The 16,885-nt window shown below is 41.1% G+C and overlaps 1 protein-coding gene across 3 annotated transcripts in view; it reads left to right on the top strand.

The window, feature by feature from the left end:
* Window positions 1-16,885, top strand: part of LOC138744389 (DNA nucleotidylexotransferase-like) — a 301,609-nt gene that overhangs the window by 93,715 nt on the left and 191,009 nt on the right. For all 3 annotated transcript variants that reach the window (XM_069900499.1, XM_069900498.1, XM_069900500.1), the window contains exons 6-7: window positions 1,378-1,501; window positions 3,546-3,678. In XM_069900499.1, coding sequence (XP_069756600.1) covers window positions 1,378-1,501; window positions 3,546-3,678 — 257 coding nt within the window. The remainder of the gene's footprint in view (window positions 1-1,377; window positions 1,502-3,545; window positions 3,679-16,885) is intronic.

The following is a 16,885-nucleotide window of genomic DNA, read 5'->3' as shown; positions in this document are numbered from 1 at the left end:
TGCAACAGGGGAAGCTTACCTGGATGTGGCTGTAAAATGGGGGAATGTGCATAATGAATGGGGCATGTCATGGATTGAAAGTGCAATGTGTTACAAGTGTTGAATGCTATGAGGGGTGGGGGCAGGGTCTGGCTGTTATAACCTGTCTCTGGCCTCTTGTCTCTCAGAAGAAAAATATCTCCAATATTTTCCATTTCAATGCTCTGATATGCATCCTTATGTGACTGTAAGGAGCTTTTTTGGCTGCAATATGAGTTTATAGATGAGGGACTTGTGTCAGCAAGTTGGGGTTTTGAGTTCTTCACAAGCTGTGAAGTTTTACCTCCATTTGTGTTTGGTAAGTTTGCTTCTCAGAGCTGGGCTGATTAACAGGTTTAAATGGGTGAGTAGAATTGCAGAGGAAGGTGGTTTCTACATTCATGGAATTGTGAGAAATGGATTAGACATTGGGAGGGAGGGAAGGATGCATATGTTCCCCAGTACTTGGGAGGGGGGGTGGGGGTGGGTGTAGGTTTTCCATCCCCTGATCCAAATAAGACATCCTTGCTTCAATCTTGGATAAGATGGTTATTGGCAGGATGGGCGATGCCAGTGTGAGGGGATTGGGTCAGTCTTTTGACAGGTTAAATATAGCTATGTTAGCTGGATATCTATGTTGCTGGTGCATTGAATTTATCACATTTCCCTGCCAGTTAATCAGATAAAATCTGTAAAATGGGTTAAATGTTAATTTCTTGACCTTACAATATCATTTAAATGACTGACCTATCCCCTGCTTCGTCTCCATTAACATTAGAAGTGGGACAAGATTCGGAAAAAAGTATTGATGTTAGCTCCCCTCTCAAGGGGGTTATCAATTCCCTGTTCGTGATAAATCTTGATCTCACAGTACAAATTGAAAAATTGATACCTAAGCTGTATTTATTTTAGCAATTAATGTTTTTTATATTCATTGAAGCTGATAGAGGTGGCTAACCTTTTAATTTTAAATTTAAACATACAGCATGATAACCGGCCATTCTGGCCCACAATGACATACCGGGGGCATGGGTTAATTGGGCAGCATGGACTCATGGACTGAAATGGCTTGGAACGGTGCTGTATGTCTAAATTAAAAATTAAAAGGTTGCCCACCCCCTAGAAACCTTTTGACATTTAATTTTGTGTGACATTTTGTGTGATAATAATCTTTTTTCTCAGTTAGCACGAGCTTGCCTGAGAAAGTTTGTGCATTTCTTCTAATAACAGGTTCTTTGTGATTTTTTTTAAATGCATTAATTGATAAAAAAGGTCAACATAATGACAATAATATGTGATGCAGGTGTTAACACTAACAGAGCAACGATCTCCATTCAGTGTAAATTGTTTTTACTGCAGCTGTTCACCAGTGTCTTTGGTGTTGGAGTGAAGACGGCTGACAAGTGGTATGGACTAGGATTTCGGACAATAGAGGAAGTAAAAACAACTGAGGATATAACATTTACCAAAATGCAGAGGGCAGGTAATATTTGTTATAGTGTATAGTTCATATATTGTATACAGTGTTAAATATTACTTTGTATATTCTAAAGGGGTATCTTTATAACAAGGTGTAATATCAATGCTAAAAGAGAAAAAAATTTTGAAAACCAGCATCTTTGAAAATATCACCTTTACAAGATCCAAGTCAGTTGTATGAATTATTAAATTCATCTCACTAATGTTTTTCATTCACTTGAAATGTTTATTCTATACAAAAGTGTTATTAATAAAAGGGATTTGAAGAGATTACGTCTCTTTGGCCATACCATAGAGTTTTGAAATCCAGAGCATGTACAGAAATCTAAATTTCACAATTTTTGAAAGAGTGCTTTCATCAGAAGCATATTCTAGACTAGAGGGCCATCTTTGTGTGAAAATCAGAATGTGGTGGGTAATGGAATGAGCTGTCAGAAGCAGTGGTAGAGGCAAGTACCATAATTTATCATAATAAATACTTAACATAATTTTATAACTTTCCAGAAGATGCCCCTCACATTCCTAAACTTAAATGAGTATTGTCCCAGGCTACTTAATTTCTCATTTCCAGAATCAACCTCGGGGAGCTCTTTAGCAATGCTTCCTGTCTCAAGAAAGGAGACCAGGACTGCATACAGAATTATAGGTTTACCCTGTATAGTTGCTGCAGCATCTCCCTGCTCTTAAATTCAATTCTCTACCAATGAAGTTCAATATCAGGTTTTCTTAATTACCTGCTGCATCTGCAAACTGAACTTTAGTTATTTATACACAAGCCCTCCCAGCTGTCCCTGCACAATAGCCTGCTGCAATTTTTTTCCACTCATTTTAGTGTCCTTAGGAATTGTATACTGGTTCCCTCCTTCAAATCATCATTGCATATTATGAACAGTTTTGGGCCCAACACCAATTCCTGTGATGCTCTGCTTATTGGTTAACAATTCCTTGATCCATGCTTGGAAATTACCCCCAATTTTATAAAGCATTATCTTATGCAGAAGTGTTTTTATTATGGCACTTTATTGAATACCTTCTGAAAAACCTGGTGGCTGAGATGTCAAGTCACTGGGCTGTACATAATAATGTTTGTCTTTCGGCCTTGATTCTATTACCTGTCACATGAAACAATACTACCATAGTCAGGCAGACCTGATTACATTTCATGCCACATTAAATCTAGTAGTGCCATTAGACCAGGTGCCTCATGGATTAATATACTATGATGAATTTAGCTATGAATATGTGGGAGTAACCAGGAATTCTTGGTTCTCTGTCTAAATTGTAAGTCAATACAGGTACACTATCTTTTATCCGGACATCTAAAATCCGGAAAGCTCCAAAATCCAGCAAGTGGGGACCGGCGGTTGGGGGAGGCGGCCGAGGGACCGGCGGTTGGGGGAGGCGGCCGAGGGACCGGCGGTTGGGGGAGGCGGCCGAGGGACCGGCGGTTGGGGGAGGCGGCCGAGGGACCGGCGGTTGGGGGAGGCGGCCGGGGGACCGGCGGTTGGGGGAGGCGGCCGGGGGACCGGCGGTTGGGGGAGGCGGCCGGGGGACCGGCGGTTGGGGGAGGCGGCCGGGGGACCGGCGGTTGGGGGAGGCGGCCGGGGGACCGGCGGTTGGGGGGCCGGCGGCCGGGGGGCCGGCGGCCGGGGGGCCGGCGGCCGGGGGGCCGGCGGCCGGGGGGCCGGCGGCCGGGGGGCCGGCGGCCGGGGGGCCGGCGGCCGGGGGGCCGGCGGCCGGGGGGCCGGCGGCCGGGGGGCCGGCGGCCGGGGGGCCGGCGGCCGGGGGGCCGGCAGCACAATTTTGATGGGGTTTCCGAAATCTGGAAAAATCTGAAATTCAGAATACTCTGTCCCCCAAAGATTCCGGATAAAGGATTGTGTACCTGTACTCTCAAGGTTAACCTGCAAACTTTATTATTTGTGCCCTTTGTGTGAGACTATTTGTGGAATCTGGGATGGAACAATAAGATTGGTGTTTACACTGTGGTTTAACTTCTATAATATAACTATATATTAAAGTGCTGAGCAAAGTTATCTCCTACATAGGGTTCTTGTACTATGAAGATATTATACAGTCTGTAAGCAGAGCAGAGGCTGAAGCTGTGGGTCAAATGATTCAAGATATTGTCCATGAATACACCCCTCATGCCAAGGTGACTTTAACAGGAGGATTTAGAAGGTCAGTAAAAGGGAAAAATTCTAACAAGCTCCAACAAATTACTTCAATATATGCTTTGTTATGAATGCCATTTCCAGTTGTAAAGAGTCATTTGAGTGAAGAAAGTACATGAAAGCCCAATGCAATTTGGAAGGGAATGTGGCTTGTGCACTTATTCATTTGTTGATAGCAACTAAATTTGCATTGACTTTCTGACTTTTTAAATAAAATGTTTTATTTATTTTGATTTGTTAATATTTTTGGAATGCATAATTGATTGGCATACTAGAATTTTATTCCTGAATTTCACCCTCATGCATAATTAGGAACCTCAGTGATTTTTGAGAACGTTCAGGTTACTGGCACAAGCTGATCTCCGCATAGATTAGGTGTGCATCATGTCGCAGGATGTTCAAGGTGGTGAGCTATTCCACTTGGAACTTGCTTTGAAGTTCCCAGAGTCCTGGTAATGATTTAAGGTCAAATCCAGGAATTGTGCACTTCCTTTGGATGGAATATTCTTTCAAGAATGCTGTGATGTGTGTGCACTGGATGCAGGCTTATAATTACATAGCTATGCTACTTAGGTGAGGTAAATATTATTTACTAGTCATATAAATACGCAACTAGATTATTTCCATCCATGGTTTAGAATTTAATTGTCCTTGTACAATTTGCAAGATAAATATTTCATACTTTACACTGTGTAAATGGAAAATATATTCAGACTTCCACAGCACAAACTTCGTACTGGTTAAAATACATCAATATTCAAGTTCACAAAATTTCATGCATTAAATAATTCCCTTTAATTTTGAGCAAGTTTTGATTTTTGGAGGCAGGGGACTTCATATATTTAGTGCACCAAGTTTGTCAGGGTTATGGATCGAAGCAGAGTGAAACAATGTAAATAATGCAACACTTGAATATTGGATCATATTTCTAGTTTATAATGTTATACATTATTTAGCAGCTTTATGTCAACATTATCATTTGCATCCAGCAGTGATGTCATATTAACTGACCCACATTGTATTAATGCAATATATTGAATACTTCACTATCAATCACGCACCATTTCACCTTAATTTACATTATACAATGAAAGGAGTTAAAGTGGTTATGTAGCAGTTTCTATTCTTGCTTCAGAGCTCTCGCAACCTAGATTTGATCTTGACTATTTTGCATTTGTATATTCTCCCTGTGACTGTGTTTAGCTTTCTTTAGATGCTCTGGTTTCCTCCCACCGGGCAGGTGAATTTACCACAGTAGATTACCTTTTAGTGTAGACCAGTATCCTAGAAGAGTTGATGGGGATGTGAGATAAAATACATTGCAGGACTACAGGGAAATACGATGAGGAGGAAATAAGCTGATTTGATTTCTCTCCTCTAAGTGAGCACGTAGCCAAAGCACGACATGTAAACTGAAACAGCTGAAACATTAGCAGGATCCACTGATAATTTTGCCTAGATTAATGCTTTAATGAAAGCAACTATGAAGCGGCAACAATGAATTCAATTACTTAATCTTTCTGAGAGGTGAGAAGATCTAGATACACCAGGATATTCACAGAACCTTTGCTATTAGATGTGCTATCAATAACTCCAAAGACTAGAAGTTACCTGACTGATCGCCTTTTATTACCATAAACAGAAGGCATATCTCATGTTGCTGACCGAGGACTCGAGCTTGTTCGGGGGGAGGGGTTATGCCATTGCTGTCCTTAGTAGGGGAATCAAGGGTGAGAAACCACAGGTACAATCAGCAAGGGGTGGGCCAGCCATGCACAAACAGACAATATTAACAGTTGTTCCATTGAGAAGGAGGCCCAGGCCATCTTCGAGGCAGTACGGCACAGGGGGCACTATCTTGACGGCAAACAATTTACCCTGCTGAATGACGAATGTGCAATTGGTTTCGTGCTCAATAACAAGCAAAGAGGTAAAATAAAGAATGAAAAGATTCTAAGAATCAAACTTTCCACCTACAATTATGATATCTTGTACTGGCCCAGAAACCTTAACGAGCCTTCAGATGGCCTGTCCCGAGGGACTTGTGCCAGTGCGCAGATAAACTGTTTACAAGCCCCCTACATCGACCTCTGCCACCCTGGGGTCACCAGGTTCTTCCATTTTGTCAAAGCCTGCACCTTCCCCTTTTAGGTTGAGGACATCAGGTCGATGACCAGAAACCTCCAGGTTTGTGTGGATTGAAAACCACACTTCTACAAGCCAGAAAGGTCACACTTAAAGCTACCTGCTCCTTTGAGCACTTGAGCATGGATTTCAAGGGTCCCCTGCCCTCTTTGGATTCATCCACAGCATGCATCGCAGCCTTGGCAATATTGCTTTTGATGTGGCTGAAGGCCTCACAGGCCTCTGCCAACAGGGGAAAGGAGGTGGATTTTACGTAGGGGCAGGCCCTATCTGCTCTTGGCATAATAGGAGAAAAACCTCAGACACCTTTTCAGGGCCTTGAGGCTGTGGAGAAGTGGGAGCTCCAACAGGCATATGTGGTTGCGATCGGGGCCAATAACTCCATTCTCCACGATGCAGCCGAGTATAGCGAAGTATGGTGTACAGAATGCCCATTTTGTTGTAGGTGAGCTTAAAGTTTTTTGCTGTCTGGAGGAATTTCCAGAGATTGGCATCATGGTCCTGCAGGTCATGGCTGCAGATAGCGACATTGTCAAGATGGGGGAATGTGGCCAGCAGCCCATACTCGTCGACCATTTGGTCCATCTCCCTCTGGAAGATGGAGACTCCATTGGTGACCCCAAAGGGGACCCTCAGAAAGGCTGATAAGGAGCTGGTGGTTTGCTGACTTTGTCATTGGTGAAAAATACCCTGATATTGGGTGATTTGGTTTACTATGTCAGCTATGCGGGGGAAGAGATATGCATCTAGTTGCATAATCGGCAGCTACGTTATCAGTCGAGAAAGAGTCCATATTGCTGAGGGCTACTTCCAGAGTTTTAGCTAGTTCAATGGCTTTCTGCAGCTTCGGCTCACTCTGTTCTAGCAGTCGCTGGTGAATGTAATCTGATCTGATGTCTGCTACACAAGCATCTCTGATCAGCTCCTCCCTCTACTCTTCTGCTAATACTGTCAAGCTAATCATCAATTGACTCCCCAAATTGCTGCTTTCTCATGGCTCGGATGTCCCTAGTGTAGACTTCATTCACCTGGTCCATTGCTTTAGTGAATGTCTTGCAGTCTCTGACCATCAGAAAAATGTGGTGCCCAACCTGTGAGAACAGTAAGTGCAACTTATCTGCATCTGTTTGGATGATCTCGGTGAAGGCCTCCAGAAATACTAATGAAGCAGCAAAGCCATAATTCAAACTTGTTGGATGCTTCTAGTGATCACAGATCTACATTTCCGTGTTACAATGAGCAACGTCCAGATGGGATTCAGATTTCCAGGTAACCGCTCTGCACTTCTTGAGCACTGCCAATGCGATCATTATGAATTGTATTTGAAACTTGGACAGCTTCATCGTAAGTCTTATGTCCAGCATGTTCCCCAGCAGGAACAACTCTGGATCATGTGTGAACTCATTATTGATATTTCTTTCCAGGACTTGGCCTAGATCTACCCAAAAGGGCCTCACCTTGGTACGTGTGCAGGCCACATGCACAAAGGTTCCCATCGTTATGTCGCAACTAAAGCATTGGTCTGAAATTTCTGACTTAGCCTTATTCAATTTTAGTGGCGTCAAATATAACTGATGAAGGAAACTGTACTATACCAGCCTATCTTGCATTTATAATTGCTGTCATGCTGATTCTACACAGGTTTGACCATCACTGCTCATTAATTGTTATTCCTAAATCCAACTCCCACCTTTGCCTCGATTTATGGAGACCTGGTTTTGGACTTCCCATTGGAGCAGGAAATGCATTGCCGAAATAATTTTTCATGTGTTCCCCTTTTGAATCAGGGTCTCCATGTCACTGAACATCGGTAAGATCATTGATGGACCTAATTTTCCCTCAAGAAAGATCTTGTCTGAAAGTAGCAGAAGAACGCCTTGTATGATAAATCATTTTTATTCCTAAGCTGTTCAAATGACATTAGTTGCCCCTGCTCATAACAGTTCTTAATACACCTGATCCTCTTCCAGCACCAGGTGTCCAGGATCTTGTGATCTACTGTCAATGTGATTAACCTATTCAGAGTTGGGGGAATTTTTGGAGGCAGTCCCACTTTCACTCCTATACACTAGTTAATTTTATTCCAAATAATAAGGACATCGGTTAGTATGGGACTGACTTTTTTTTTGCCAGATAACATTTTAGCATTCCATTATAAATAAAATCTTCTGCTACCTTCTCACCCACCATGTGAAGACCAATTTATGCCTAGGATGGTACACCTTCCCCCTCAAATAGAGAGGCAATGTACCTTGACTGGGCTGCCCAATAGTATTTTTTTTAAAGTCTGGTAATTTTAAACCACCCAGACTGTAGTCCCATGTTAACTTCTCCATGGTTACCTTACCATTCCAAATAAATCTTTAATATATGAGTATAGGTGTTGAAGGAATCCTTGGGGCCACCCCATGGGAAAAGTCTGGAAGAGATATTGAAGACTCAGCAATATGTTCATTTTAACACAATTGACCCTGCCTACCAGTGTGATAGACAGGCTTTAATGCTATCCAAGTCTTCCTCAATCTTTCTAAGCAAGGAGGTGTAATTCAATTTGAATAAATTATTTAAGTTTTTGTCTTTGCTAACTCCAAGATATTTGATTTCGTCTTACGGTCACTTCATTTGACTATTTTGTTGTTATTGGTTGTAATCCCCTTTAGTTGGAGGCATAAGCTCACTTTTATCCCAATTGATGTTATAATCCAGAAACCTCCCATAATCTTCCAGAATATAGTTTAGCCAGTGAGTTTGCTGGGTCTGTCAGATATACCAGGACATCATCTGCATATAAATTGATTTTGTGTCCTTCCTGGCCCACCTTAAATTCCTTAATGTTTGGATCCTGGCAAATGGCCTCAGTCAATAGTTAAAATGAATAGAGCTGGTGATGGTGGACACCCATGCCTACCAGGTCTAGATAGTGGAGAAATTTGTCAATTGGTCACAACTTTAGCCTTGGGCACTTGATATAGCCTCCTTATCCAATTTATAAAAGTTGGCCCTAGCTCCAATTTTTTCAGCACTTTGAATAAAAAAATCCCACTCTAACCTGTCAAATACTTCCTCTGCATCTAGGGATACCACTATAATTTTGTCATCCTTTGACTGTGCCAGATGTATTATAATAGCCTACTGATGTTGTCTGAGGCTTGCCTCTTTTGCACAAAGCCCATTCGATCCATTTTTATTAGTTTTGGCAAATATTTTGCTTATCTATTAGCAAATCAATAGTGAAATTGGTCTATAAGATGATAGTGTCAATGGCTCCCTGAGTTTTTGGGGGGGGGGGAAATCACCATAATTATTGCTGTTGAAAAGCATTCTGGGAGGGTATATAGGTTTCAACTGCCTGGTCTATCACATTCATAGAAAAATTCCCTGTAGAACTTGAGCAAGGACCCATTTTTCTCTGGAGATTTGTTATCTTGTAATAAATTCAATGCTTTTGCAATTACTTCCTCAGTGAAAGGAACATTTATCCCTTCCTGTTCTTCTGGATCTAAATTTGATAACTCCAATTTTGACAGAAATTTTCTCTGGTTTTCCCTTTTGATTCTGAGTTACATAAATTTTCATAAAATTGTTGAAAAGTTTCATCAATTTCTTTAGGTTTGTACGAGATCTTGTCATTCCCCGTTTGCACTACATTGATTATTCTTGAGGCTTGTTCTGCCCTCAGCTGCCAGGAGAGGACTTGATGGGCTCTTTTCCCTAATTAATAATATTTTTGCTTTGACTTCATTATGGCCTTTTCTATGCAATATGTCTAAAGCATATTAAAAATTTTTTTATTTGGCAGAACCCTATATTCTTCAGAATCTGATTTTTTTGGAAATCCTTTTCTAGTCACGTAATCTTTTTCTAATTCTTATACCTCCTTCATTTTTTAACTGTTTTAGAATACCCAATTATTTGACCTCTTAAGAATGCCTTAAGAGTATCCCAAAGTAGAAATTTATCCTGAGTGGAGGACATTTGGCCTCACAGAATGTTTTTTTGTGCCATTTTTTTCAATAACAATGTATTAAGGTGCCATCTATACACCGCTTCTTGTTTATCTGGCATTGCAACATTAAAGTTAGAGGAGAATGGTCTGACAAAAGTCTTGCTTTATACTTCATCTCCATGATCTAATTTCTGTGGTTTGATGCCAGGAAAAAAAATGTATTCTAGATTAGGAGTCATGCTGTCTCAAGTAGAAGGAATAATCTCTCTGGATACTTCCGCCTCCATGAATCTATCAAGTTCAGCTCTTTCATAAAGTCAAGGGTGACTCTCATTGCTCTTGGCCTTACTATTCTTTTTGTTGATTTATCCAAAATAGTAATTAAGGGGCATATATATTTACTAGGGTCCAGGATTCAGAATATATTTAAGAATGGACCATTACAAATCTCCCTGTCTATCAGTGATCACTTTCTCTACCCTCACTGGAACATTTATTCCTATCAAAATTGCCACCAACCTCCCTTTGTACTAAACCGAGAAGGTTACCATCGCCTTTAGTTTAGAAGTTCCCATTTAATTGTGTTTCTTGTAGAAAGGCCGTGTGTGTGTGTGTGTGTGTGTGTGTGTGTGTGTGTGTGTGTGTGTGTGTGTGTGTGTGTGTGTGTGTGTGTGTGTGTGTGTGTGTGTGTGTGTGTGTGTGTGTGTGTGTGTGTGTGTGTGAAGATTCTTTTCTCTTCACAGACCCATTTAGTCTGTTTACATTAAAACTTGCGTATTTGATGCTATTGGCCATTTCCCCAAGTATTCCGCCTATGTTTGTGTCTCCCATGTACCCCCACCACTCCATGTCCACCGTCAATCAATCCACTTCCTTCAGCCATGCTCTCCAGTCTGCTGAGTCTGCAACAAATCCTGGAAAGGAAAAATGATACAAAAGACAGAAAAGATAACATGCAACACAAAAACATCCCACCATATGCACACATCCTTTCTTTTCCACCCTACTTGTTCCATTCTTCTCTTCCTTCCCTCTCTGATGGCTGTGCCCTTTGAATTGCCACCATATCCTTCTATGCCACTGGTTGTGCATTTAGCACCCAGCTATTTTCCACACTCCTCCACCCATACCCTGGGCCCTCCAGAACCATTTATCTTTTTTTACAAATATATTTATGTAATAAACAATTAAATCAATAACTATCCTATAACTATTATTTACATTGCAGTCTTATATGATGGTTACTCTTTATGAACTGGCAGTTTTTTAATGAATTTTTGTGCCTCTTTGGCTTTAGATAAAATTATTCCCCCCCCCAGTATTACAATTTTCAATATTGCCGGGTATCTTAATATGCATTCATACCCCTTCTGCTTGGCTGTTCTTTTAGCTGGTTCCAATTCTTTTCTTTGCCTCAGCAGGGAAGCACTAATGTCTGGGTAAAATAAAATTTTATTTCCTTCCATCTCCATTGGTCCCCCTCTCACTTTTGCCCCGATGGCTGCCGCACCTAAAATTTTTTCTCGGTCTCAGTGACACAAGAGCTTCACTGGGTCCGAGGGTGGCCTTTGACCAGGGTCTGGGTGCAGGAAGTAAGACCAATGGGCCCAGTTTACGTCCACGTACTCTCCTAGCTTCTCCCTCCCTAACACCTCTGGCAACCATTTCTGGAAGAATGTAACTGGGTCCCTCCCTTTCGTACCTTCTTTCAGTCCCACAATTTTAACTGTATTTCTCCTACTATGGTTTTCAAAATTATCTAATTTCTGCCAGAGGCGTCTCCTCTGCTTCCTTTTCCTAACTTATCAATTCTGCCTTCATTATCTCCCACCCTTTCTTCTATTTCTGTCATTCTTTTGATAAACCAGTTAGTCTTTCCTAGTTTGTCAATTTTTTTCATAAATTTCCTGTCTTTCTGTTAAGTTCTTTAGTCAGTCTGTTTTCTATTTGCTCCATTTCTTTTAGAAGGCCTTTCAGCATCTCTCTCAATTAGGGCTCCGAGCCCTTCCCCTCCTGAGAAGCAGACATCTTGCTTCAACTGACTTTTTTTTCTGTCTTCTCTCTTCCTGTCAACATCTACCTGTTGCTTTTTTCTTCACTTGACCCATCGCTGAAATCATCTATGGTTGTGGGTCCGCAATTTCCCGCGTTTGCTTGTAAGTCCTCCCTCCGCTTCTATTACGTTGTCCCTGGAGGAGGGGGAAGGGTTGTAGTACACTCTCCACAAGGCACGGGCCTCATCGCAGGCCCCTTGCCTCCCGATGACCATTTGGACCTCTTATCGCTGCATCTCACTGGGATGGCCTCCCCTCCCGAAGCTATAAAGACTTATTCAAAGAAAATGTTTTCACTTGAAGCAAACACGTGAGAGGGCCATTATCAAATTGGTTGCCCATTTCTTTATTATTGGTTGGCCGAATCAACTCTATTAAAATGAATATATTACCTAAATTTATATATCTTTTTATTCCTCTTTTTATTCTTTTGACTCAAAGGAATCATATATATGGAATAATAAACATCCTTTCTTAAATAAAGTCCATTTACAAAAACTTGAAAAGAATGGAGGTTTAACCTTACCAAACTAGGTTCTATTATTGGAAGGTCAATATACAAAATCTCTTTTTTTTAACTGTGAAGACTGTCCAATATGGGTCCCTTTGGAATCAAATTCTGTTATAAAATTTTCTATTATTTCTCTTCTTGGATCCTCACTTCCTATATCTTTAAATAAATTAACTGATAACCCAATGGTTAAAAATACTTTGGGGATGTGGATACAATTTAGAAAACATTTTTACTCATTGAGATTTTCTCTTTCTAGTCTTATTTTGTTGAATTATTTCTTGAAACTTTCCATGATTGATGTAGCTTTTAAAAAATACTTTAAAGATTTATTTATTGAAGGAAGTCTTGCTTCTTTTGAAAAACTGTCAGTTAAATATAAATGACCAAATACTCATTTTATTCGTTATTTACAGATTAGATTTTTTTGCGATCTCGATGACATACATTTCCTATGAGCACTGATAAGAATTTAATAGACTTAATTTATAATGTACAACTTTTTTATAACAGTTGAATATATAACATTCATGCCAGGTTGTTGGGAATAAGAGAGGTGCCTTTAGATATTTTTAAACCTGGGAACAGGACCTATAGCATTTAATCTCTGAAGAAACTAGGAATTTAATTTTCAAATTAGTTAATACCTCAACTATATGTTCCCGCCACTCCCTCCTACAATTTAAAGTAGTCCAGAGAGCTCATGTCCAAAGTCAAATTAGCTTGTTTTATGTGGATGTTGTAATAGATGCAACAATGGAGGTGCTTCACTAATTCATGTGTTTTGGACATGCCAGAGCCTTGAGAATTACTGGAATGAAATATTTCAAATTTTTTCTGTACTTTTTAAAGTTAATTTTTAGCCTAATCCTTTAACTGCCTTGTTTGGTATTGTTGGAGATAGTGGCGTATCTCTAACACAGTGGTTTCAAAAACTTTTTCGGTCTGCCTGCCCCCTAGGACTCCAGGCCACATCCTGAGTGACCCTGCACCATACAATGGTGCAGGGGTGCGGGGGGTAGTGGCATGGCACTGAGCAGGTTTGGGGGAGGGTTAATGGATGCACTAAGTGGGTTGGGGGGGAGATTAGTGTCAGCGCTGAGCAGGGTGGGATAGAGGTGGCACTGAAGGAGGTGGAGCGGGCAGTGACTGCTAAGCGGGTTGGGGGCTAGGGGCGGGGGCCGAGCGGGGCGGGGGCCGAGCGGGGCGGGGGCCGAGCGGGGCGGGGGCCGAGCGGGGCGGGGGCCGAGCGGGGCGGGGGCCGAGGGGGGCCGAGGGGGGCCGAGGGGGGCCGAGGGGGGCCGAGGGGGGCCGAGGGGGGCCGAGGGGGGCCGAGGGGGGCCGAGGGGGGCCGAGGGGGGCCGAGGGGGGCCGAGGGGGGCCGAGGGGGGCCGAGGGGGGCCGAGGGGGGCCGAGGGGGGCCGAGGGGGGCCGAGGGGGGCCGAGGGGGGCCGAGCTCTCACAAGAATGCGTTGTTGCCATTTATTTTGCTCACTATTGCCACCCTCAGTCTGGCCAGAAAATTACTGCACTTCCTTCTTCATTAAACTTTGCAGCAAACTGAATAATAAAAAGACTGATTCCTTTACCACCCCCTTTTCCTTTACCACCCCCTTTTCCTTTACCACCCCCTTTTCCTTTACCACCCCCTTTTCCTTTACCACCGCCCAAGGGAATGGGGTGAGGGCAGCAGTGCCCATTTTGGGAATTGCTACTCTAATGGCATCTGATTTCCATGTATTACTTTTTATTTCTAGCCAGGCAGGCAGTGTTGATCCGATGGAAGGACGTTGCTCCACCTCCTCACACTCAATGGCTAGTGGCATCATGTCATGTTTAAATTTAGAGAGGATTAGATGTTCAATTTCTAATTTAAATTTAAATTTTCAAACACTCTGGGGACCCTTTTATGAATTACTTTCAGAATCTCCAATTTTATATGAATGTAGAAGTGTTGACTAATAAGGTAATTTATCACTGATAAGGAATTCTTTTTTCCTCTCCTTGCCAAACTGCTTTGTATTTGGTAGTGGGTTTAGATCTTTTTATAATAAAATATTATTGTAATGTAATTTGTTTAATTGTGAATGAAGGATACCTTGGATGAACTGGTATGATCTAAGTCAGGGGTGTCAAACTCAAATTCACGGAGGGCCAAAATTAAAAACTTGGACTAAGTCGAGGGCCGAACTAAATATTTATTGAAAATTTTCAACAACATCTGCATGTTTTCCCTTCTTTCAACATATGTAATGTTAAACTTTTTCATTAAAATAAATGTTTAATAATAGTTTTGGATAAACTCTTTCCAGAAGCATTAACAAATGAGAAATAAAATATTCAATAAATAATATTTCTCTATAGAGGATTTGTCAAATGTTGCTAGTGTGCTGTCGAATAGTAAAATCTGAGGGCTATTGAGAATGTGGGAGAATAACATGATTCCTGAAACAATCAAATGGGTGACTGATTGTGGGCATGAACTCTAGCAGGGTTATTTGCCATGCCCTTTTTCCATTGGTACAGATATCCTTTTTTTATACCCAATGAGCTTGTATCCAGGTGCAGGACCATTTTTAACCAGGAATATATTTATCACTGTGACATGAAACTATTGGAAGATCATTTTATCCTGAGATTAAAGTTCATAATCCTTACTCAGGCCTGTGTGCGGGAGGGCAGGGTTTGCGGGCGATCGGGTTGGACAACGACAGTGCGGGGGCATCGGCTCTCGCTGCAGGGTGGCATCTCGGTGGATCAGCGGCCCCGTCACCGTGAGTTGCGGATCAGCCTGCGGCAGGGAGGGGGAGTGGGCAACGGTCCTGGCGAGGTCAGGCCCGAGCCCTCCAGTTCCGGGCGCTGGGAAGCGGCCTTGGTTTCCCCTGACACCAGCCAGGCCCCAAAACCAGAGTCCACGGTGAGACCCTGCAACGTAAACAGAGGAGGTGGGGGCGATTAGCAGGCTGACGCCAATGCATTCTGGGATTTGTTGTATTACTGTGCATGCGCTATACTGGCGCGGCGGCCAGCGGGCCACCTCTAATACATTTTTGAAATGATCTTGCGGGCCAAATATAATTATATCGTGGGCCAAATTTGGCCCGCGGGCCAGAGTTTGACATGTGTGATCTAAGTGTTATGTAGTATTTTTTACTTTTAATATGTATTCTATGTGCTCTGTATTTTTCAATGTGGAACTTCAATTTCAATAAAAATATTTAAAAAGAAAACAAATGGAAATGTAATTCTGTTATTGCCATCAAGATTTTGATAAAATAGATTTACACAATGAATATAATGAAATCATTTGACTTATATTTACATCATTATTCTCATCACAGGCTGCATGTTTTTTAAGAGTTGCAGCTGACAGTCGGGTAGCTATTTTTTGAACTGGTTTGAAAAAGTAGTGAACTTTTACTGATCCTCAGCAGTTTGCCATTCTGCTTCTACAAAGTTCTCAGCTTCAGCTGTTTGAGGAACTGAGCATATGGTTAAAGGAAACTTTGCAAATTGAATGAAAATAACCTTTAAAATGTACGTGTGTAATTCCTTTTGACAATGAGTTTTTTCAAGCTTCATTTAAAGATAGAAAAAAACATAACATACAGTCCAATAATTGTCAAAAATTAATTTTACAAATATATATTTAAAAAAAAACAAAAAAAAGACAAAAATAAAATTTTTTAAAAACCCAAACCCACCCTCCCACCTCTTCAACCAGCTCCATTAAGGGGAGCCAATATATATATATATATATATATATATATATGTATTTGGAATATACAGAGAATATTTGCTTACAAAAAAGAATAATTATAAGTAATTTTTTCCATAACAATACAAGTTTTCAATTCATTGTGCCAACGTAGTAGATTCATTGTCTTTCCAAATACTCGCAACACATTTACGTGCTACTGATAACACCAAACGTACAAAAGCAATTTGAATTTTTTCCAAACCTAATCCTCTCAACGAAATCAAATTATCTAGGGCAACAGGGTTGACGTAGCATCACACCTTTACAGCAAGAAAATCGTTGGGTTTAATGATGATGTAAAGTTATACAATTTTTTCAAAACCACTTTAATTCCTTGCCAGAATGGTTGAACTTTAACACATCCAAACAGCCTTGGTAAAGGATAATTATGGTAGAGAGATGAATTTACCTACTTTGTCGAGATTTGAGTCTTTGATTTTTCTCTCTACCAAAGAAGGGTTATATTTTGGTTATGTACAATTTGTTACAAGAAAATATGGATAAACCGGATTGGGATAAATCTAAACTTAAATGGGAGAGTGATTTAGTGTTTATTTTTCCTGAAGATGATTAGGCGGATATGTGTCAGGACAATGTAATCAAATTGACTAATGTAAGATATTAATTTTTTACATCAATTATATTTGACTCTGGAGAAACTAAAAGAAATATATGGATTTACAATAAGTGGTTGTTGATGCTGCTTTCATAATGTGTGCATGCAGTTTTGGTGCTGACAGTTTATTGCAGAATGTCTCTAATAGTGGCACCCAAATAAAGCAAGGAATTGTTGGTTAA

This window comes from Narcine bancroftii, chromosome 10, assembly GCF_036971445.1.
Source record: "Narcine bancroftii isolate sNarBan1 chromosome 10, sNarBan1.hap1, whole genome shotgun sequence".
Classification (NCBI taxonomy): Eukaryota; Metazoa; Chordata; class Chondrichthyes; order Torpediniformes; family Narcinidae; genus Narcine; species Narcine bancroftii.
The sequence above is the reverse complement of the archived record's forward strand: the minus strand, read 5'-3'. Positions and strand labels throughout refer to the sequence as shown.